The 23924-nt window shown below is 60.8% G+C and overlaps 1 protein-coding gene and 1 long non-coding RNA gene across 3 annotated transcripts; both read right to left on the bottom strand.

Moving 5' to 3' along the window:
• Nucleotides 1–1242: 1242 nt before the first annotated feature.
• PLPP7 (phospholipid phosphatase 7 (inactive)) lies at nucleotides 1243–14950 on the bottom strand. Of its 2 annotated transcripts, XM_006939559.5 has the most exons (3): nucleotides 14814–14950; nucleotides 12579–13148; nucleotides 1243–2465 (listed from the first exon to the last, which is right to left on the bottom strand). In XM_006939559.5, the coding sequence occupies exons 2-3, from the start codon at nucleotides 13027–13029 to the stop codon at nucleotides 2101–2103; spliced, it is 816 nt and encodes a 271-aa protein (XP_006939621.1). In that variant the 5' UTR covers nucleotides 13030–13148; nucleotides 14814–14950; the 3' UTR covers nucleotides 1243–2100. The 2 variants fall into 2 exon arrangements, with proteins under 2 accessions (XP_006939621.1, XP_003996025.1); XM_003995976.5 differs by lacking the exon at nucleotides 14814–14950 and having other exon boundaries at nucleotides 12579–13579.
• A 4057-nt stretch (nucleotides 14951–19007) lies between these two features.
• On the bottom strand, nucleotides 19008–22082 carry LOC123381546. The gene is made up of 2 exons (XR_006588655.1): nucleotides 21052–22082; nucleotides 19008–20682 (listed from the first exon to the last, which is right to left on the bottom strand). It is a non-coding gene; the product is annotated as an uncharacterized LOC123381546 (long non-coding RNA).
• Between the last annotated feature and the right edge of the window lie 1842 nt (nucleotides 22083–23924).

The following is a 23924-nucleotide window of genomic DNA, read 5'->3' as shown; positions in this document are numbered from 1 at the left end:
GATTCACGGCCTCCTCCCAACCCCGCCCCCAGCTCCGCTCTCGTGGGCTCCCTCAGAGGGGTCCGTCCAGGATGCCAGGGTGACATCCTCGGGCACAGACCTTACGCCAGGCTCCCCCACGGAGGGGGCCCCGGGGTCACGCATGCCCTCACCGGGATCACTGTCATCCTCGTCTGACAGATCAGGACACGAGGGCTCCGAGAGAGGATGTCACCACCGCCAGGAAGAGCTGGCACTGGCCTGAGCCTGGGTCTCTAGCACCCGGTGTAACTGACACCCCACAGCATGTGCCTTCCAGACGAGGCTTCCCAGGATGCCTTTCCTCTTAAGCATTTGTTAGGCGCTCGGGGTGCCACCGGCTCCCCTTAAGTTTTAGGGGGGCCGCCGAGGGGCCTCCATTCTCCAGCATCCCCTCTCATCCTAGACGCTCCAGAGACCGCCACCCACCCCCTGCAGAGGCAGAGCCCTTGGGGACCTGTGTCCCTGCTGGGGACGTGGGCCCGTCCCCAGCCCAAAGCTGGAGCGGGACCCACCGTGGACGGCAGGTTCCCAGGGTAGGGGCGAGGTGAAGAAGGAGAGAAGCCCGGGGCCTTGGGGGGTGGGTTGCGGAGGGAGGGCGGGTCCTGTCTGCTGGGGCAAGTCCCAGGCGGGGGTGGGGGGGGGAAGGGGGGATGTGGGTTCCCTGCAGCAGGAGGGGAGGGTAGTCAGGCCTGAGGGCTAGGCCTGTGGAGTGCTCTGGGTCCGGAGACCCACCCACCCACCGTTCACCATGGGCAGCTGGACCCCTCTGCAGACGGGAATGTTCTGCCCTGTCCCCATGGCCTGGCTGAGAGAGGAAGGCGGTTTCCTCCCCCAAAGGATCGTAGGTGTTATGGGTCGCATTGTGGGCCCCGAAAGATATGTTGAAGTCCTAACTCTCAGCGCCTGTGAATGTGACCTCATTCAGAAATGGAGTCTTTGCAGATGTGATTAAGATGTAAGTGAAAATGGCTCAGCTGGTTAAGTGTCCAACTCTGGATCTCAGCCCGGGGCACGATCTCACAGTTTGTGAGTTCGAGCCCCGGCATCGTGACCTCGGGGAGAACGACCAACCGGCCCGGAAAAATCTAGGAGCCCCTTAAGCTCTGACCACCTGACACCACGGCCCATCCGGGGCTGAAGACATCCCACCCTTTTGTGTCAACAGAGACCCTCCTGCCTGGAAACTTGCATCACACGAGGAGAGAGCACGCAGGAGAGGGGTCCGCTGCATATCGCCTTGTATTGTCACATGAAATGCACATCCATGATGGGTACTTGGAAACGACCTATCAGGTCACATGGAGTCCGGCCCCTGGGGGCCAAAGCGGCACCGACGCCCGCGGCCGTGAGCTCTGCGCAGGCGCTGGGAGAGGCCCACGCGTGCCTCAGGCCCTCCGGCTCCCGGGCGGCCTCTCCCAAAACGCGCTTGAGGAGACGGCGGTTCTTTGGGGGTTAGTAGCTGTTCCTCGAGAAAAGGGGTCTGTGGTCAAATGCGCTGAGGACACACGGAGTTTGACAGGAAGCATTTGCACAGGACTTGTCAGAGCCTTTATGGCGACAACGGCCCTCGTGAATGTCCGGCACGGGGGCACGGTGCGCGGCATTGCCCAAGTTTATTTGACCACAAAACCCTTTTCCTTCCCAAAGCGTCTTGCAGGCTGGCATCCGGCAGGGCGCCCTTCGGAAAGTGCTGCCCTGAGCTACCGATGACCGTTAATGGCAGTGGCACCTGTGCTGGGCGGTGGGTGGGGTGGGGGGCGCTCTGCCAGGCATCGTGCTGTGGGCACGGTGGGCACAGCCAAGCACTCAGCGGTCGTGACGGCGACCGAGGGACGGGACAAGACCCGGCCCCGCTCCCGCCACCTTTAGTTCTCGCCTGCCTTCTCCGTGGCGGAAGCAAAGCGTGGCCCAGAGAGGACTCGCGCGGTCCAGGCAAAGGGGCAGAGAGCACCCGCCCCTGCCGGCCGCACCGAGCCTCCAGGCGGCCCGGCCGCGGTCGCCAGCCTCCAACCGCGACGGGGGACGTGAGGCCGCCGCGCCTGCCTCGTCTCTCGGCTCCCGGAGCCCCGAGCAGGCGGCTCACCAGGCGGAGATGAGCATCTGGCAGGTGTTGGAGGACATCCAGACCAGCTCCACCAGGCGGAACTGGAAGTAGCCGATGACGAAGCCCGAGATGACGTCCGTGATGTGGTGCCGTCCGATCATCACGCGCGACAGGCCCACGCAGAAGGCCCAGAGTACCAGCAGGACGCGCAGGGGCACGGCCAGCACCAGGTGGCTGAGGAAGAACTTGGACACCATGGCCGCGCGGCTGGCGTGCCCGGCGGGGAAGGCGTACACGTCCATGGTGAGGTAGTCCAGGAGGCTGGGGTTCGTCTCGAACGGGCCGCGACGCTTGATGAGTTTCTGCACGCCGGCCACCGTCATGATGTCCAGGAGCAGGGCTGTGGGCGAGAGGGAGAGGCCCCGAGGGACCGTCAGCGTCCCCTCACACCTCAGCACCCCCGCCCTGCCTTGCTTCCTTCGCTCCAGCCATGCTGACCCCCCCGGCGCGTTTCTACCCCAGGGCCTTTGCCTGTGCTGTACCTGAACGCCCTTTCCTGGGACGCCCACCCGGCCCGGGCCCTCCCTTTCCTCGGCAGACCGGCCTTCCCGACCGCCCGTTTACCGAAGCCCTGGCCCATCACACCCTTTCTCAGCATCACTCTCGTCTCTCTTCCCTGACGCCACACGTGCTCCGCGAGGGCCCGGACCCAATTTGTTCACGGGGCTCGGTAAAGGTGCCAGCACGACACAGTGGGTCATCGGGGGCAGCACGGGCCCCTGAGGAGGCCCTCGGTCCTGACCCACCAACCCCGGCTGGTGATTCTTCTGGAAGGACCTCACTGACGTCCCCGCGGTCCTGGGAACAGCACATAACTATATCCCTGCTTTTGAGACGCGAAGGTGAAATTCGTGTCACCTAAGCATAGAGTTCAGTGGCATTCAACACACTCACAGGGTTGGGGTGCCTGGGGGGGGGCTCAGTCGGTTGGGCCACCGACTTCGGCTCAGGTCATGATCTCACAGTCCGTGAGTTCGAGCCCCGCGTCGGGCTCTGTGCTGACGGCTCGGAGCCTGCTGGGGATTCTCTCTCCTTGTCTCTCTCTGCCCCTTCCCCGTGCATGCCTTCTCTCTCTCTCTCTCTCTCTCTCTCTCTCAAAATAAATACACTTAAAAAAAATACATTCACAGGACTGTACATCCACCAGTTCCCAGTGGCAAAACACGCTTCTCACCCCCAAAAGGAAGTCCGGGACCCATGACACGACCTGTCCCTCTCCTATCGCCCGCAGCCCTGGCCGCCACCGATCTGCTTTCTCTCTCTACGGATCTGCCTCCCGTGGGCACTTCTCATGCAGGGAGTCAGACACGTGGCCTTTTGTGCGAGGCTGCTTTCACTCAGGATCGTGTGTTCGAGGTCCGTCCACGCAGGATGCATTGGTACCTTATTCCTAAAGCGGAATAACAGTCCGCTGCCGGGACCCCCCCCCCCCCCCGCCGCCATTTGTGTATCCGTTCGCCTGTCAGGGGACGTCTGGGTTCCTTGCACCTTCTGGCTATTGCGGATGCTCGCGTCCAAGTATTTGCCGAGCGCCTCTTTCCGGTGTTTGTGAGGACAGGCCTATGGCGGAGTCGCACGGTGATATGGTAACTCTAGCTGGTAACTTCTGGAGGAACCGTCACACTATTGGCCGCGGCAGCAGCCGAACCATATCGTCCCCCTTTTATGGAGGACAAGACCAAGCCTTAGAGGTCGGAGCATTCGTACCTGCGGCTCGTCCTTTCTGGAAGGTTCCGCCCTTTCCCTCCCCCGCCGACTTACTCTCCCTCGTCCTTCAGGACTTGCCCTTATTACTTCTCAGTCCCAGCCGGCCTGATCCTGGCGGCCAGCCGGCATCCAGCAGGTGCGTCGGTGAGAGTGTCTCCTTCTCTGGGGCTCCCCCCAGGGTCGAAATTACCCGACGCCTGTTCCGAGACCTCCGCCACCCGCAGGGAAATCAGAGCTTCCCTGGTGCTTTGGGCGGTGGCCAGCCACAGCCTGGGTGTCGGGTGGGCTGCTGGGGTCTGGGGGGTTAATGTGGACCAGGATCGGGCCCTGAGAAGGAGCCAAACGCGACATTAGTCACTGGAAGGCATAGTCGTCTGTCCAACTGGTGACCAAGTTTCTCAGCCAGAAACCAAGGCTCATCACCTTGGCAGGCTGTTGCTGGTTTAAAAGCTGCCTTCCCAGACAAGCGTGAATCCTAGAGCAGGTGTGCACAGAGGAAGGCAGGAGGGAGGGGACAGCGTTGGCATCCTCAGATTTGGTGGCTGAAGGCACGAAGGGCTTGTGCCCGAGTCTCCCCACATGCCCCGGGCCCCGTCATGGCTGGTCAGGAACCACAGGCCAAGGACTGAGCTAGACCCACACCCTCCTCACTTTTTGGGAGCCAAGCATTTCTTCCCCGTCGAAAGCAAATACGAAGATTCAGTGTGTGGAACAGATAAGAGAGGCGGCCCTGTGGTGAAGCTGGGGGTGGGAGCTCTGTTTGGGGACCCTCCCCGGTCCCCCCCCCAGAGGCCTCGGAGGCTACCTGTGTCCCCTGATTTCAATATTTAGTTTTGAGAGCGAGCGAGCAGGGGAGGGGCAGAGACAGAGGGAGATAGAGAATCCCAAGCAAGCTCCATGCTGCCAGCGCAGAGCCTGATGTGGGGCTTGAACCCCCGAACCATGAGATCGTGAGCTGAGCTAAAAGCAAGAGTCAGATGCTTAAGCGACTGAGCCACCCAGGCGCCCCTGTGTCTGGGCCATGGGGAATCCGCTGCTATTTCTGGCCGGTTCTGTCTCTTGAGGCCATAACGAGGTAGAGACTCTACCCCTTTGCTGCTGGCTGTCCGTCTGGCCCCGCCCATCCTATGCCTTGTTCATTCATTCACTGGACCTCCAGTTCCTGGGCACGGCTGGCTCTCGGGTAGGTCAGGCACGGGCCCGGCCCCGGGCTGGTGAGCCTGGCTGGCCGAGTGCCGTGGGGCCGAGGTAGCAGGTGGGCAGTAAGCACTGGTTATAGAGTTCCTCTCTATAACGGGACAGTGGTCTCCCAGTCCCCACGCTCTGGCCGTTGGGTGTTGAGGCTTGGAGGAGGAAGAGGCAGGACGGCTCCCCAGCACAGCTGATGCCTTCCCTGGGCCTCCGCCCACCCACCCCCACCTCCTGCTGCCAGGACGGGGCTGCCCGCCCCTCCTCCAGCACCCCGGCCAGCCCTCCTTGTGACCAGGATTCTGACACTATCAGCGCATAATCTAGGGCCCAGAAATAGAAGCAAATGGAGCCATCACTCAGGGCTCCGTGAATTCCAATCGCACAGCACTGTCAACTTCCCTGACCTACATTCCTCCTGGCCTTGGAGAGGAGGCAACGGGGGCCCACGGGGAAGGTCGGCCTGGCAGGATGCTCGGGGGAGAGGGGCAGGACGGCTGCAGAAGCCCGTCGCCCCTGGCGCGCCGTGCGAGCAGAGCGGGCCACCTGGCCTCCCCGGGCCTTCACCCCCTGCGGTCAACGAGGGCAGTGGCTGTGCACGCACCTGGGCTCCAGAATCAGAGGCCAGCTTCAAGGTCAGCTGCTTGCCGACCGCACGACCTTGGCACGTCCGCCTCTCCCAGCCTCCCTTCCCCTCATTGACAAAGTCCCGGAGGCCACTCAGAGGGCGGCTCGCAGGACGCGCTTCATAAACGGCTCCTGGGACACAGGGCTCGGCCTCCCTCACCATCCCGGTTGTAGCCATTTCCAGTCCCGGCCCCTCTCAGCAAGCTGGGCTCTGAGATGTCCGGGCCCCCCGGCAGGAGGCACAGCCGTTCCTTCCCCAGGCCCTGCTGCCCCGGCAGCCTCCCTGCCTCAGAGCAGGACGAGAGACCTGTCTCCGTGTCCCCTGTCCTTCCCCACCCCAGAGACCCTGGGGGCCTGTGCTGCCTGCGGAACCAGGGGGGTCACAGGGCCGAGGCCAGGGGCCAGAGCTTTCTGAGAAAAGAGCTGCTATCATGGGAGATTTGGAATTGGCCGCTCCTGAGTCCTCCTGCCTGCCTGTGGCTGGCCGCTTGTGCGTGTGTGTGTGTGTGTGTGTGTCTGCCCGGAGGCAGAGGAATGGCTGAGGTGACCTCTCCTGGCCCCCGTGGAGCTTCAGCCGCTTTCCAGCATGGGGGAATCAGGCTGGGCAGGAGGCGGGAAGGGGGAGGCTGTGGGCTCAGCAGAGAGCCAAACCCGGCCTGACCAGGGCGGGGGTGGGGTGGGGGCTCCTTGTTGGCCGGCGAGGGGACGGGTCTGTGGGCCGTGACTCTCACTGGCTGGGGCAGGGAGGAGGGGTCCCAGCTCTTCCGGCCCCGGGGGCCGACCCTGCCTCTTAGCCCCCCATTCCAACTCCTCCAGGAGCTGGGGGACCGGCCGGCAGGGCTATGGGGCAGCACCAATCCCTCTAAACTTTCTGAAGGGCATTCGGCCTCAGACCTAGAAGCCTTTGCGACATGACTTCCTTGACTCAGCTCTTCCATTCGTAGAATATCTCCTTGGGAAATAATTAGGGATACGCACCGTGATTCACGGTCTTCCTAACACCGAGGACCGCACCAACGCGATGCCCTTGAGTCAGAGACGGATGGGATGTGTCGTGGCCAAGTCTAGACAATGGCGTGCCGGGGCCACCGCCAACGATGAGGCAGGTGTGTATTTATAGCCATCGAAGGAGCCCTGTGGGGTTTTTTGTTAAGTGGAGAAGGACAAGTACCAAACAGGATTGGCAGTATGATGCCGTTCTTATAAAATAAGATGTAAATGTGTCTATACGCAGAGACACAGAGTCCGGAAGGCTCCACCGACTGGTTAAGAGTGCTTCTCTCTAGGTAGGAAGACGAGGGTGATTTTTTTTGTTGTCTTTCTGTCATCCTGCATTTAATCGTTTTCTTCCCACGAACAGGCGTTATTGGGCACATTGTTAAACAGTTATTTTTACAAAAGGACAAGTGGTGCATGACTGCACTTTTAGGAGGCGCCCTAGAATAGACAAATTCATAGAGACGGAAAGTAAACAGCGGTTACCAAGGGTTGGGGGATGGATGAACCCTGGGGACGTTCTCAAGTGAAGGCAGGGAATGGGGAGTTCTTGTGTAAGTGGGGACAGAGCCCCAGTTTGGGAAAATGGAAAAGTTCTGGAGGTGGGCGGGGGTGACGGTTACCTACGATGCGAATGCATTTAATGCCGCTGCATTTGAGCGCTTAAAGATGGTTCACGTGGTCAACTTCATGTGTGTTTCAGCACAGGCACGCGAAATCTCTTTAAAAAACCAGTGCACGGTTCCAGAAGGATGTAGCTCTCAGGGAGGTGCGCAGCGAGCAGAGGGGTGGAGTGGGGGGGCGGGTGTCCCGAGGGTAGGTGGGAACCTTCTAGTCTTTTAGCACTGGGACCTCCACTCTGTCGGTGTGAGCAGTGTGTGTGTAGACGCATGTGCCCATGCCCGGCACCTCTCCCGACCTGGGCAGCCCCTGACCTCAGCCAGAGCCACGCCCCCAGCCCTGGGCACCTGGGTGGGGGGCAATGCGAGGGCCCTGGCCTGTCTCTACCTCCCCTGGCCTGAACGATCTGCTTTCTCATCTGAAGAATCCAGATACCAAGGCCGGCCCCAGCTCTCTCCGAAGACTCTTGGGGGATGAGGAAATCAAAGCCACAGGCACAGGACTCTGACAGCATCATCTATTCACTCAGCTGAGCACCAGGCAGTGTAGACATGAGCCTGCCCAATCACGCATGGCCACAAGGGCAGCTGTCAGGACGGTGCGTGGTCAGGGGGCGGCTGAAGGCCCCCCCCCGTGGAGGGACCGATGTCTCACTGAGCCCCACGGAGCCATGACAAGTGAAGCCAGGAAAGGGCGGGGGAATGTTCTCTCCCTACAGATCTGGCAGCCACCGGCTCCACAGGAGAGCTCCAGATGGGAAGGCCGGTCAGCCTAGGTAGCCATCAATTAGGGACAGGCAGGCGGGGGGGGGGGGGGGCGGTCGTCACCAAGGCGTCGCTAAGAGCGGACCCAGTGGGTGGTGAGGGAGAGATGACATCACAGATTATACAAAGGGTCTGCACAGGGGGGCCGGGTGGGTGTAGGGCTGCTGCAAGGCTGAGGGGCCAGTTCTGCTTTCTGAACCTTGAAGCTTGAGGTAAAGGGACGTGGGGCTGAGACCACGTTCCCAAAGGGCACGTTCATGGCCCGGCGGGTCCTGTGAGAAGGAGGCCTTGCTGGGAACAACACTGCAGGAGGTCATTGGAGAAACCTACGCTATGTTAGCATGTGCCCAGAGTTAGGCTGTCACACGCGTCCAGAGGCCCGTGACCCAAGCCGCAGGGGATGTTATTCCTGGGGAGGAGGGGGTTTAAGGGAAGCCCTCACTGTTTTGGTCATCTGTCCTCGCAATGTTCGAATTTCCCTTGCTAGAAGAGGATATGATGACAGAGTGCTCAGCGTCACTGATCATTAAGGAAAATGCAACTCAAAGCCACGAGATACCACTTTGCACGCTCACTAGGATGCTCCTTATCAAAACCCGGAAACCAGTGGGCGCTAGCAAGGACACAGAGAGACGCGAGCCCTCGTGCATCGCCGGTGGGAACGTGAAGCGGTGCAGCGGCCACGGGCAACAGTGCGGGTGTTCTTCGAAAAATTACCCCAGCGCGCCGAAAGCAGGGACTTGCGTACCCGTGTTCACGGCGGCGCTGTTCGCGACAGCCGTGGGGCAGAAGCAAGCCAAGTGTCCACCGATGGGTGACGGATCAACAAAACGTGGCATAGCCATACCGCGGAATATTACTCAGCCTTGAAAAGGAAGCGACACCTGATGCCGGCTACAGCACGGAGGAACCTGGAGGCCATTACTCAAAGTGAAATCAGCCAGACACAGAAGGACGACGGCGTGTGACTCCATTTTTCTGAGGCCCCTAGAGAAGTCACGTTCATAGAGACGTAGGAAGGAGAGCGGTGGGTGCCAGGGGCTGGGCGAGGGGCTGGGGAGTCAACGTTTAATGGAGATGGGGGTTCCGTTTGGGAAGAGGGAAAGCTCCAGAGACGGACGGTGGTGATGGCTGCATGACATTGCGAATGTGTTCAATGGCCATGAACACTTAAAATGGCTAAAATTTTAATAGACAGGACAATCTCAATAGAGACACTTTTATAGATCATGGCAACAAGACATGGGAGCCATGGTCCGCCAAGGACAGGCCCACGAAGAAACCGGGATGGGCTTGGTGAGCTGGGATTGGCCTAGGTCACCTGTCGCATGGCTCTCTGTGGGATCATCAAGCCTGACGCTGCAGGGGAGGGCTGAGGGAGGGGACTGAGTCATCCACAGGTGTCTGGGGCCTGGGTGGGGGGGGGGACCCAGGACTGCTTTTGATAATGGCGATGGGGCAAGGATAGTGCTACGCAGAGTTGCACAAGCGTTAACTGGCATTAGTATGAGCCAAGATGCTCATGCGTGCTTCTTCAGTGAGCTGTCCCAGCCACCCATTTGCCGGATGAGGAAAATGAGGCTCAGAGAGGCAAAGTCACGTGTCCGAGTTCCCACAGCGGGGCTAGGATTTGCACCCAGGTCCAGCCGGCTCTGGAGTCCAAGGTTTTGCCAGCTGCTAAGACCCCCTTTTGGCTTGTTCTCCAGGCTGGGCAGCATGGCCCTGGGGGGAGGGAACACGGAGGTGGGGGGGCAGTGCAGAGGACTTCCTCCTGGCCCAGCTGGGACCCCTCCCAGGGTGACCGGCTAGAACTCCCAGTTCCCAGGGCACCTGAGTTTTCCCTTCTGGGGCCGCAGGGAGCCTAGGTCCCAACTACACAGGCGGGGCCTCCACTCCCAGCCCAGAGACTGCCCCCGGGAATTAGCTAGGTGCCCCAGTGCTCAGGGCAGGAGGGCAGGACTGGGATGTTCACCTGCAACCCACTGTGCCAAGTGCCTCATCAGCTTCCTCTAAGCCCTGGGGCCCCACGTACAGATCAGGAAACTGAGGTTCAGAGACAGAAACTGGCTTGAACAAGTTCACAGAGAGAAAGGGTCAGGGAAGGATTGGAAAAAGCCCCGTCTGACCTGGGAGCCTGTGCTCTAGGGTGGAAAGCTGCCCCCCGCCGTCCCCCCAAAGACTGAAGGCCAGACCGAACTCTGCACTGAACCCACCCTGGCTACCTGCTTTCTGCCACGGAACTGAGGGGCTCGGTCTGCACCCCCACAGAGTGAGTGGAGCCCACGGACCACTCTGCCTGCTCTGAGCACCTGCTGTTGAGAGGCTGCTTTGTGCCAGGCCCCTATTTCTCTGTGCTCTTAGCGCCCAGATACACCAGCGAAGGTGCTGGCAGGTGGAAAACTTCCCCCCAGACCCTTCACCTCCTTGCTGTACTCATGCTTCTGGAATGATGGGGTGGTACCCGCAGCCTGCGGGCTGACGGCGAGTGGGGAGGCAAAGGGTTTGCCGTCTGGAGGACGTGGCTTTGCTCCCTGGGCCTGCCACTAACGCTTGTGTGGAGTGGGCATGTCCCTGGACCCCTCTGAACCTCGGTTAACTCATCTGTAAAGCGGGTACACGAATGCTTAGTAAGTCGTTAAAAGTATTTTTAGATTATGAAATACAGGACATTCATGGCATCGTATTCGGTACACAAAGAAGCTCAGTGAATGAGGTTTTTAAAAACTTAAGAACGACTGTCATTCTTATTCGAGAAGGGAGGCATCCCGAATCTGAAGCAGGTGCCTTTGGGCCCGCAGCTGCTGGTTGCCGGAATGAGCCAGAAACCTCCTCTTAACAAGCTAGAAGTGCTCCCCGCACCGTCTCTGACCAGCTGCACGACCATGGGCAAGCCGCCGCCCTGTGCCTCAGTTTCCTCCTCTTTACAAGGGGAAGATGCTGCTTCTCCCTCCCGGGACTGTGAGAGAATTAGAAGCGAAGGCGTGTTTCCTGCAATGCTGGGCACACAGTTAACACTGAACACATTACAAATACAGCTTTATCACCTCCAACCTCACCCAGGGAAGGGACCTGCGGACAGGGGCTAGGGAGCAGGGCTGAGAGGGAGGCTTCAGGGTCCCTTCTCACCCCTGTCCTCGGACACCAGACAACCCAACTCCCAACACGGCTTTCTGGAACGGCTGCTCTGTCTGGGGCTGTAAGAGCCCCAGGGAAACCTTGGATAATGAGCGCAGGGCTCTGCCCCGGGAAGCCCGTGGCAGGGCGCCTGGAAAGAGCACAAGCCTGGTGTCAGGCGGGCTCGGTGCAAATCTCTAGCTCCGAAGCCTTGGCCAGGTTGCTTTATTTATAGGAACCTCAATTTCCTAATCTGTAAAGTGGGAGCGATAATAGCACCAGTCACGCGGGACTGTCTATTCGGGAGAAACAACAAGTCACGTAAACGATTTAATAAGAAGAACGGAAAAACGTGGTGGGGAGGGGGTTGCAAGGAAGCCCCTGACCATCTCCTCCTCCCCACGTCCCACCCACAGCAGGTCCAGCCCCAGACCCTCTGAGACCTAAGCAGCGAGATGCATATTATCCTAACTTCATCTGGGATCACAGCTGTCGGTGGCCCAGCCTACAACCCCCCTTCTGGAGCTGGGTTCCCTGGGCAGGGTTTGCTTGGCCTGAGACCTCCGACCGCCTGTGCCCAAATTGGTGGCCGCACTGAGAGGGCCGAGGGGACCAACGTGGGCCCGGCGTGGAGGGTGGAAGCCGGGGTTCCCCTAGCACCTTGGGGATCTGCAGGTGCGCAGGATGGGGGTCGGTGTCACCTTGCGAGTGGAGGGGAGTGGGTCCCCCAGCACAGGACGGGGCCAAACGGAGAGATACCGGCAGCAGAGACGGTGGTAAAACAAACCAGCACCAGCTCACCTGGCTGGTTCCTCCAGCGACTCACCTAGGGAAGCAGCAGGTAAGGACTCTAGGCGGCCACAAGTGGGCAGGAGCCCCAGACTGGACCTCCGGCACCCCCAGGCCTGGGCAGCAGGCAGGGGCTCTGAACCAACCCGAGGTGGGGGGGGGGGGCATGGGGCAGCTCACAAGCCCTGTTTGCAAGCAGCCTAGGAACTCAAGGACCCCAACCCACGGGATGGGAGCTCCCCCTCTCTGGACACTTACCAGGATCCCAGCTCCAGGACCCCCACCAGATTCTTGACAGCCTCCCTCGAGGCCACATCCTCCAGCACCCCCTCCCTTCAAGCCGCCTCTGGGGCAGTGGGGGCACTTTGCCAAGAGCCGGGCCCTTCCTTGGAGGTTCCCTCAGGGCCTCCACCTTCTCGAGGCCCCCGCTCTGGAGGGGGGCCCCCGCCTGCGCATCCCCGGCTCTCTCTTTCCCAGGCTGGGAAAGAGACAGGTTTGCCTGTTTCTGGGGCACCCTTCCTGCCTAACCTCATTAGATGGTGCCAGGCGGCTTCTGAGGGCCCCACTCATGCTGGCCGGGGCGGGGTGGTGTGGGCTCCCTCCCGGGGGAACTGGCGGGGCGGGTGGCGGATGGCGGGCACACTCACCCAGGAGCAGGTTCATGAGCACCTCCTGGCCGGCCAGTGTGCTGCTCTTCACCAGGCAGAGGATGGTACCCCCGATCCAGGGGATGCCGTGGCCCGTGATGCCAATGAGCTTGACCATGGAGCGGGCGCTGGCCCAGGACGCGGCACGGCCGGCACACACCCCCAGCCGCTTGGACATGCAGATGTCAATGGCCAGCAGGGAGTTGAAGGCGATGCCCTTGAAGGAGGGGTTCAGCTGCATGCAGTCCTCCTCGGGCAGCTGCTGTGACTGGCGCCTCTCGCGGGCCCCATCGCCAGGGGACGGGGGCTGCGCCGAGGGGCCCGGGGCCTTCCTGCCCGAGCTGCGGGGCTCCGGGGCGCCCTTGGGGGGCTGGTTCAGGGACAGGAACTCGGCTCTGTTGAGGACGTTGTTGCGGTCCCGGGCCCGGGCGCGGCTCTGGGAGGCTGGCATGGTGACGCCTCGCGCCACGAGGGCCGGTGCCAGCCGGGCTGGGAGGCCTTCTCCCCGAAGACTGGAGCCGCCCGGGGATCCCGCCACCACTCCCTGCCTCCCTGCCTTCTCCGCAGCAGCTGTTAAATATAGAGTGCAGGATTGCACATGGCTGTTTACCTCCAGCTGCCACCGGGCTCCACGGGGACGTCAGTGCCAGCTGCGCAGCCAATCGAGCCCACCGATGCGGGCCAGCGCCAATGGAGCCACCGGGGAGGCGGACGAGTCCACAGCTGCGGCCTCGCTGCCTCGGGGCCTGGGCTATTTAAATCTTCCAATGGCTCACTCCCCGGGACTGGAGGAGTCTGGGAAATGTAGTCCTCCCGCTGCCCTGGCCCAGAGGCCCCCAGACGCAGGCCCTGAACTAACCCCTGCTCTTACCAGGTTCCCTCGGAGCAGCGCGGACCCCTGTGAGCCAGGCCCGCCCGCCCCATTGGCCTGGGCCCGGGGACCCCGTCCCGTGGACCGGACGGTGGGGCCACGCCAAAGGCCTCCCCGGGCACCAGACAGAGTGAAGGACGTCACTGACGGCATCATCTTGGGTCGGCTGGGGCCGGGCCCAGCCCCCCCCCCTTGACAGCATTTCATTAAGCTGGCGGGTTGGGGCTTTATTCCTATTTTTTGATCAGTCTTGAATTTGGCTTCGGTGCATGAGAGTCCAATCAAATGGCAATAATCTGGAAGATCTGATTTCCATTAGAGGGAGGGTTGGGTGATCGGTTGGTAATGGAGCTGCCTCTTGGAGGCTGCCTCCACTGCTTAGAGTTTTTCCGAAGGACAGGGGCACTCCAGCAGCTTCAGGCAGCCCACCAGTGGTTATCAAACGCCTGATGCGACCCGAGGGGCCTGGCACGTGCCACAAATGACAGGTCCGTCCTGTCCCCGGGAAGCTCAGTTCAGTGGGGGAGGGGGTCAGACAAATGACATGGAAATGATTGCAGGTGCAGAGACGTGGGATAGGGTCACAGAACCACAGCCTCGGTTTGTCTTGAGAATCACGGTGGGAGGACAGGTTACCCCACGTGAAGTCCCAGAGGCCTGTGCGGCCGGTGCACGACGCAGAAGGACGAGAGAGGCTGGGAGCCAAAGAGGGCAGACTGAGAGGGCCCAGCTGAGGACTTGGGGTTTGAGTCAGGCCTCTCTGTCCCCACCTGGGTGACTACAGGAACCCAAAGTCTCCACAGCCCTTTGAGGGCTGGCTGGGCCTGGGCTCAAGGGAAAGCCATTGATATAGGGTGACCAGAAGGCTCAGCAGTGAATGCCCTGGTCTCACAGCTCAGGGCCTGTCCATCCAGCTGGGATGGAGGCAGGAGGCTGTGACCTTCCTTTCCAATCATGGAGCCCACCCGTGACACCCCACAGCCTCCAGGCACCAGGTTCAGAGCCTTCCAAGGTGGGGGAGGTGAGGGCTCTCTGGCCACAGGGCACCAGCCATGGTCTCCAGAGTCTGACAAATGGGGGATGACCTGGGACCCGGCACCAACTAAGCCGTGGGATCTTGAACAAGTCACGTGGCACGTCTGGGCCTTGGTGTCTCCACCTGTAACGTGGGACTATTAGCGTCTACCTCTCAAAGGCCATTGTGAGGTCAGTGAGATGACGTCTGTTAAATGCTGAGCAGGGTCCCTGCCCCACAGTGAGCCCTCAACCCTGTGGGTTAGGAATTGATCCTGTTTGGCAAAAAAGGCCCAGTCTTGTCTCACTTCCGAGTGTCCCTTTCAGAAGGACCCACACCTACGCCATACCTGGCTGGTGCGAAGGCAGACTCCAGGAGCCCTCAGTCCGGGGTCCCTCGCAGACTCCCCGGCATCCTTCTTCCAGACTGTTCCATTCAGATCACGCAGCCACAGAAGACGATGTTCCAGACTGGGTGGCGTCCCAGCCTCTTGGGTGGAGCACTGATGACCCGGGCTGCCTCATCCTGGCTCCTGGACAGCTACACATGCAGATGTGCTCGGAATGCGTGGGTGGCGGGCAATGTACTGAGCTGTGTGCTCTAGCTCCTTCGCGCCCCATAACCAGCCTTTCTGTGAAGATGTGATACCACCCCCATTTTACAGATGAGGAAGCTGAGGCTCAGAGGCATGAAGGCCTCCAGCCAAGCAGCCCAAAAGGGTGGAGGTTCAACTCCCAAGCCAGCCCCTGGGGTGGAACAGGAGGGCGTCCAGACACGGATCCCTCAGACAGCAGGGACCTGGGCACACTCGCTCAGTCCTCCACCAGGGCACGCATCTCCCTCTCCCTGCGTGGGGCCCATGACCTGGGCTGGCCTCAGGAGGGGAAGAGGAGCCTAGCCCAGATTGGGGCTATTAATACCCCAAGGTCTGTGTCAGCATCTCGGTCTGGTCAGAGCTGCCAGCAGGTTCTGAGGGCCACAGTGGGACCCATGCTGAAGAAGTCCATGGAGTCCAGCTGCGCTCTGACCCAGGAGTGGTGAAGGGGAGGCTCTGGTGTGAGGCAGCCCCAGGTTCAAACCCTGGCTTGGCCACCTCCAGCTTAGTGACCACGAGTAAGTCCTATGCGCCCTCCTGGCCCCTGTTCCCCATCCTGGGGGGGTGCGGGGGGCTGATGGAAGGATGGTGTGAGGGGCTCACTGAGCCTGAGACCTGCTCCTTCCTCTCTCAGGTAGGGTGGCCCTGTTCACTTTCTCAGACAGCTGAGAAGCAGGCTCCACCCCTTTACGAGGCCCTACCATAAGCCACACAGTCCTACTTCTCAAAAATTCTCAGAACTCAGCAGCGCCTGGGTGGCTCAGTTAAGCATCCAACTCTGGATTTGGGCCCAGATCATGGTCTCACGGTCACAGGATCGAGCCCCGGGTCAGGCTCTGCGCTGACAGCACAGCACAGCACGGAGCCTGCTTGGGATTCTCTCTCTCCCTGTCTCTCTGCCCCTCCCCTGCACTCTCCCTCTGTCTCAAAATAAATAAATAAACATTAAAAAAAAAAAAAAGAATTCTCAGAATGCATTCACTCATTGAATCGGTGCTGTCACTGATCTTTTCCTGAAGTCTAATTAGAGAGGATACACACCCATGAAATAACTAGCCAGTTTATAAAACAGTATACTTTAACCGATACCTTTATTTTTTCCTTACTGTCAAGGTTTTACATGCCTGTTCAAATAAACTCAATAAATACAGACGATGCAGGTGTAATCCCACTGCCTGGCGACCACCCCTTGTTAACACGAGGGCGGTCAGGTTATAAAGGGTCCCCTCTCCGGTTCCGGAAATAGTTTACAAAAGCAAGTATTACTTTAATAACCAGAAAGAATCTATATTAAACAGACTGTATCTATAGATAACATCTCTGCACAGAAATGCATTTAAAAATATGGTTGGATTACATGCCCTTTAAAAAAATAACCTACCCTTTTGGGGCGCCTGGGTGGCTCAGTCGGTTGAGTGTCCGACTTCAGCTCGGGTCGCGATCTCACGGGTTGTGAGTTCGGGCCCCGCGTCGGGCTCTGTGTTGACAGCTCAGAGCCTGGGGTCTGCTTCCGATTCTGTGTCTCCCTCTCTCTCTGCCCCTCCCCCACATGCGTTCTGTCTCTCTCTGCCTCTCAAAAATCAAGAAAACTAATAAAAAAAATAAAAACCTACCCTTTTCACTTAATAGAAACCTGACCTTGTTTCCATGACGACCCACCATTTTTTTTCAACGGTTCCTTGGCATTCGGTCATGTGGACGGGCCATACTTTATGGAAGCGACCCCTGATTATTGGACAGGTAGTTTGTCCCCATCTTATGACTCTCCAGAACTCCCCTGGCATGGCCATCCTTACACTACACCCCTGCACACCAGAGTAGAATATGAATACGTGGTTAAAGTGGCAAGTGCCAAGTGCACCCCCAGAGATCCGATGGGTCACCCTGAGCCACCCACTGCCGTACCCAGGCCCAGAGGAGCACGGATTATAGAGACGTCTAGCCAACAGGGCAAGTCTAACCACCCTGTCCCCACGTTAGAGACGAGGAAGAGCAGCCTGGGGTGGTGACATCACCTGTGAGGCCGCACAGCGGGTCGAGGCCAGAGTTGGAACGGGGGCTGGCTGGTCCCTGCAACTCTGAGCCTGCAGGCTTTCTGGCCATATGCTTCACTGCTTCTCTATTTCCCGACTGCTTGGCCCTCATTCACTCGTTCACTCCTGGAACACTGCTTGAGGCCCGCTACGCACCAGGCCTCGTGCAAGGACCCGAGGGAAGCGCGAAGGTGACGCTGGGGTGGCCCCATGCCCGCAGACTACCTGGCCTCCCCTGAGCCATTGCCCTCCCGGGCCCATGGTCCACACAGCCTTCCTGTCCCAGCCCTGTCAGCTGCTGAAGGAAGGGCCGGGTGGAGGGTGCTGCGACTTGCTAGGGCCCACAGCTCGTCAGGGGAAACCAGGATTCAGACTTGGGTCTCAGCCTCAAGCCCTTGCCTCTGACCAGCTGGATACACTGCCTCTCTCTCCTTTGAGAGCAGGAGAGGTTTTCTGGCAGCTTTGTGGGGCCTAGAGCAGTTTGCACATGGCAGACACGGGTTATTTGTTGTCTCTGAAGCTTTAAGATGGGGCTCCGCTCCGATCTAGCACCAATCTGCTATTACTTACTACCGCCAAGTGCATTTATCGTTAGCTTGTACTTAACGGTTGCTCTTGCCTACTTGGAGCTAAGTGTGGGTCCCTTAACCCTCCGGCCAACTTCAGAGTCAAGCTTTTAGTCTCCATCACACAAACGGGAACATCAAAGCTCAGAGGTCAAGGGATTCTTTGCCGGTCGTCCAGTGAGCCAGCGCGGTACCCCAGGACTCAAACATCACCCCAATACCCCTCCCCCTCCTCTGCTCTCTTCCTTTCCTCTTGGTCACTGTCCTTTCTAGCATGCCGTCACCCTTATTCTGTGCGTGTCTACGGCTAGTGTCCTCCTAACACAGGGTCTGCCCCGGCGAGGGAGGGGGGGCAGGGACAGCCGTCTGTTTGTTCACTTAGGGGCCCAGGGGCACTGCCCGGCCTATAGAAGGCAGTCAATAAATAGTCATCAAATGAACGGCTATTTGGTTCTGGAACCCGGGCGCCAAGTCTCCTACAAACTTACTAACTCCTACAAAGACGGATGGCCAAAGGAGGCCGGTTATTTGGGGTGATGACCCCAGAAGGGAGGGGGAAGGGGGCTGGGCGGGGTGGGGGAGAAGCTCTGCTCCCCGGAGGGCGGCGTCCTGGGGAGGGGCGCCCGCAGCTGGAGGGGAGAAGAGGGAGCGGCGGCGGCGGGGCCCCTGCGGGGAGGGGAGGAGAGGGGAGCATTTTTCACCACCGCCCGCCCGCCCGCCCCCGGGCGCTCCCTCCCGGATCTCTATCGCAGTTCGCATTTCGAAGGCCGCTCCTGGGTTATTTCGGTCGGGAAACCTGATCCTTCGCGGGGTTTATTTTAGCACCTTGGAGAACTCCCAGTGCCGCACCGAGCGGGGCCGCACCCAGCCCGCTGACGCCGCCTCCGGCCGACGCGGACTGTGGGGCGCGGGGCGCACGCACACGCTCCTACAGATACACCCTCACACGAGGCACACGCACTGTCGTCCACGGTAAAGACGCACGGGCTCCTCTGCACCCACACCACTTACACTCGTCGCACCACGACACACTTCACACGCACGGACACCCCCCCCCCCCCCCCCACACACACCCTCACACTCATGGGCACGTACAGTAACCCGGACACACACACTCCTACGCATACCCCCCTCCCCCCGCGACCGTCACTCTACCCTCCCACACGGAGACGCACAAACCCACACTGCCACGCTCACCCGCACACGCACATGTACGCTCAGTGACACCCTCTAACCTCCTCTACTGTGCTTACTGCGCGCCCCCTCGCACCCCCCGCCCTCCTGAGAGCGCTTCCTTCCCCCTCCTTTCCCCCAGCCCAACACTGGACACACAGACAAATCAAAACAGCTTACTCTATAGGTCCTGATTTATAGCAAGCAATACTTGTGACCATTTCAAGCATGAATTTGTACTTCTCTATTATTCATGTTAACTCATACCTCCATTCATCATTCCTGGATTAACACTGACCTCTCTCGAGCCCATGGGACCTAAGTGGTGTGGGGACCACACCTGCTGGCTGTCCCGGCCCTGCCCATGCCCTCAGTGTCCTCTGTGCGTCCAGCCCAGGGCAGGTGTCCAGTCAACACCAGGAAAGGGAGGCACTTGCGGATGGCGGGAGGGCCGGCTGAGAAGCCCTAACCCGAACGCGCTCTGGAAGAAATGTGGTTCTGAACCTCTGGCCGGAAAGGCCCGCACCTCCCGACATGCAGCCACCCTAAACAGTTGGTCTTACACACTGCCTCACAGACATCTCCCACGCCATGCCGCCGCCTCTCCGGGGAGAGTGACCTAGGTTCCAAACCGGGGGCCCTCTCTGGATGACCTCACCGGGACTGTGTTCCATAGCGGAGGCCGTGGACCAGCCCGGTCTGAGATCCCATCTCTGCTCGCCTGGCCAGGCCTGCGCCCACTCCCGGCCCAGGCTGGGTACACAGTGAGGATGTCAGGTGGGCCCTCCAGTTGGATTCACCTCCTTGTCCCCCGGTGCCTCACCTCCAGCCGTCTGCCTGGCCGTCCAGCCCTGCCCGCTGTTCTCCCAGGTGGACATTCCAAGCCTTACCACTGCCTTCCAGTCTGGTCCCAAACGGTTAAGGAGAGAACCCTGTTTCCCAGGGCAACAGAATTCCAGCATTAACATTTCCATCTGCAGAACAAGGGCTTTTCCTTCCTGAGAAATGCCTTTCTAGTCCCATGATGACCACACCCTTGGAGGCCGAGAGCTCTTGAAGGACTGGCTTTGGCCTTGAGATGCATGTTGGCCAATGAGGGAGGAGGAGCCTTGAGAGGGTCTCCGATGGCCACGAAAGCGAGGCCCCTACCCCTGCAGGGACACCAGCGAGAGCACCTGCTACACTGAATCACCAGCCTCCGGGGTTTAGAGCCAGGCTGCCGCGTTCAGTCCACACCACCCTCTTCGCCCGGTCTCAGGGCCTCATCTGCGGGATGCCGTGGTGACACAGGCCAGCTGGTGGGGCGGTTGTGGGGAGCCATGTATGATGGTTTACGGGGATGGGTGATGCTTGGTGGGGAGAAACTGCATCCAGCTGTCTCTGCAGACCTCGGAGGACTCTCGGCTCGTTTGGGCTGCACGTTAAAGCCCAGCTGGGCAGGGGCACGTAGATTAGTTGCATGACTGGTTTTCCATGGCCTCTCTGGGCCAACGTGCCCAGAACTGAGGGACCTTGTCCTCCCGCTGACCATACCCTGAGTCCCCAAAGTGACCACGTTGAAGAGTTCACCATCTCCGGGCCGAGATTGGGCCCTCCAGTCCCTCCTCCTCCCCCTTCAATGGTGACTTTAGCGAGGAGTCTAGGGAGACTGAGGTCTGGGGGAGGGGATGAGGCCGGCGGTGGAGGTGATGTGAGTGTGCCCGTGGCGTTGGGCATGTTACACCCAGATGTCCCCTTCCTCTCTTCTGCAGACGCCAGCGCCTCACACATGTGTGGATGCATCCTGGGCCTTCCACATGTGCCGAGGCAGCTGTGGGTCTGTGTCCAACACCCACAAAGCTCCAGAAAATGCTGAGCGGGAGGAAGACTGAGTCGGGAGGCAGAAGGGCCAAAGGGGCCTGGCAGCTGGGGCAGCAGCTAGGGAGCCTTGAAGTGTTCATCGGGAGCTGGGATGGGATGGGATGGGGACATGAGCCCAGCCCGGGAAGACCCCTCTGTCTGTTAGGGCTGGCCTTGGGGGGAGCACTCCTCAGCTCAGGGCCTGACAAACAGGCCTACGGACATGGCCTTAGCCCTCTTCCCACCAAAGGGGCCCTCACCTAACCCAGGACAAAGCACTGCATGGGGGAGGGGTGATGTGAAAGGGGAGGCATCTATGGGGCTGAAGGGTTAAGGGAGGAGGGGGCTTCTATTTTGCAAGAACCCTCACCCCATGGGTACCTGAGCACCTCTTCTGGTGGGATTCGCTCGAGACAGGGCTTTCTAGGGGTTGGTTCCCTTCCATTCAGAGGCGCTGGCCCCAGCCAGCAAGGACAGCATCCCAGGAGGAGGAACTGAGCGGGCTTTGGACTTGGCCAGATCTGGCTGGGGATCCAGACTCTGAAAAGCTACTGTGCCCCGACCCCCGGGTCTCTGTCTGTATAGTCCACTTCCCGGGCTCGGTGTTCACTCAGGAAGCTTCCTATCCAGGGCTTTGGCTGCTTAGTGAGCAGGTTACGTCTCTGGTCTCTGTCCTTTTCACGACAGATGAGGAAAATGTGCGGCTCAGCACGTGTTCATGGAGCACCCCTGTCCTGGTCACCAGGGTGGCATCTGGGACTTCAGAGAGCACCCTGGCCGGTGCAGGCTGCTCTGTTCTAGGCGCTGGGGGTGATGTCTGTAACGTCCCCCAATGCTAACATCTTACTTACACACAAACTGAATATCCTAATAATCATCTGCTGGCAAAGGGGGTGTGGAAGGCTGTAGTGAGTCCCAGGAGGGCAGAATGTTTGCGGGGGTGGGGGGTGTGCCCTGACTTTACAGCAGAGAGAGGGGCCACCATGGTTATGAGCTCAGGGAAGTCTTCTGCCTGGAAACGGACACTTGCACGGGGTCCTTAGGAGACCTCTGCTGTCTGGGGTTCTACTGTGTGGCAGAAAGCAGGTCACGAGGCCACCCCGCCTTGGTCTCAGTCAGCAGGACTAGAAATAAGGTACCTGTGGCCTGAGCTGGTGCTGGCATGAGACAGATCACTTGACCTGGCTGATCATCCCTCAAAGGAGAGACCTCAGAGCGGCCAGAACTCTCTCTCTCCAGCTCCTGCCCTCACTGGCACGCAAGACGGTCAGGCTTGAAGGGGTCAGGATGATCTGTCCCCCAGCCGGTTGTGGGTACCTTTGGAAGTCAGAGTCATGGGGGTGGGGCGGGGGCACAGCATGGCTCTAATGTGGCTGCCAGGTTTTCTGATGTCACAAACCACCTGGCCTTTCCCTGGGGGGGGGGGGGGGGGTAAACTGCAAGGTGGGGGTGGGGCGGTTGGCTTGAGGCAGCTTAGAGAGGTTCACAGTTATCCTACCGCCGTCCAGGGTCAAACCCTCTTCGAACCTCTGCACTCAGACTTCTGGGGTCCCAGGATCGGCTGGGCCACCTGCCAGGGCCCTAGGGCAAGTCTCTGGGGTCTCCCAGCTTTGGATTCCAGCTCTGTGAGGAATGCATAAGAGACCTCCTGATGGTGGATGAAATGATGAAGCTTGTCCAGCACTTATCACAGCTGGGGCTCAACAGGCCTGACCACCTGTCAGCGTGCCAAGAGGCTCAGTCCCAGGCACCCTTTCCCCAAACTTCTCTCCCCCACCCCAAGCTTCCCAGCCCTGGAGCCTCCCGGGACCCCTGTCCTGTTTCCACTCCGGCACGGCCCCACCTTGGCCAGGAACACCAGGACGGTGCAACCCTTCTCCCCAGACAGGCTGCCCAGTTCAAAGGGCAGAGGAGCCCCCCCTGGACCAGAGACAGAACCCGAACTACACTACCCAGAATTCCCGGGGCTGGCCAAAAAGGAAATGTCGTTTATGCAAGGAGAGGCTCAGCTCCCCACAAGCTGCAGAGGGGGAGAGAGGGGGGAGACGGGGAGAGGATTAGCAGGGGGAGGGCGGGCTGTGTGCGGGGAGCGAGGGTGGAGAGCTGGGCGGGCGGCGAGGAGGAGGCGGCGCCCGCCCGCCGCCGCCGCCGCCGCCTGCGGACCTGCATCCCCGCGGGGCCGGCGAGCGGGCGGCGGTCCCTGCGTGCGCTGCGCTCCGGCCGGCGGCTGCGGGCGGACGCGGGGCCAGGCCGGCGCAGGGGCTGAGTTTCTGCAAAGTTTGACCTGGTTGCCTTTCCGATGCTGCAGCAGAGCGAGGCAGCGCGGGGCGCGCCAGGCGGCTGCGGCGCGGCGGCGGGGCTGAGCGGCGACAGCACGCTCACAATGATCATAAAATAAAGCGGGCGCGCGGGGTGGGGGCGAGAGAGCCCCGAGCCTCAGCCCTCCGCCCCCGGCCACCCACTGGCAGCCCCGAGCTAGGAGGAGGTGGGGGCCGGGGGCGCCCACGGTCGCCCCAGACCCCAGGAGAGCCAAAGGATACTGCCCGGGGGAAGGGGGGGGGACGCCCCGAGGACGTGCCCGCGGCGGGGTCAGGGGCGTCCGGAGGGCGGCGGCCGGGGCACGCGGAGCGGCCCGAGGGGCAGGTGAGTCGGTGGCGCCGCTCGGGTGGGGGCGTGCGCGCCAAAGTTGCCCGGCGGCGGTGAGCGCGTCCGACGCGCGGGGACCCGGGGCCGCTTGGGGCTGGCGAGGTGGGGGACAGAGGCGCCCGACGCGGCGGGGCTGGGGCACTGCACCCTCCGGAGTCGGAGGATCCCGGCCCGGGAAGGGGCGCACGCCCGATCGGACCGGACTGCGGGGTGGCACTGCGCCCCCAGGGGGCCGGAGGGACCCGGCGGGGAAGGGGCGCCGGCGGCGAGGCGGTAGGGGCAGTGCCAGGGCGGGCAAGTCCACGCGGCCCACTGCAGTGTAGCCGGTCGCCCTCTCCCCACCCCCCCCCCCCCCACGCCACTCCCAGGCCGGGAGGTGTCAGCGGAGATGTCACGGGCGGCGATTATTCGCTGGTGCGCGCGGTCGTGCAGCCGCCACTGACGGGGCGGGCGGAGGTGGGGGGGGGGCCGCCGCCTCCGGGGAGACCGCCCAGAGCTGCGCCGTCAGCTCTGCAGCCCGCGCACACGCGTCGCCGCCTCGCGCGTTCCCCGCAGCAAAGTTCGGCTCAACTTTGAGGCGGGCCTTGACGCCCTGTCCCTTCCACCCC

Source organism: Felis catus, chromosome D4 (genome assembly GCF_018350175.1).
Source record: "Felis catus isolate Fca126 chromosome D4, F.catus_Fca126_mat1.0, whole genome shotgun sequence".
Taxonomy (NCBI): Eukaryota; Metazoa; Chordata; class Mammalia; order Carnivora; family Felidae; genus Felis; species Felis catus.
This window is presented reverse-complemented; position numbering and strand designations above follow the sequence as displayed.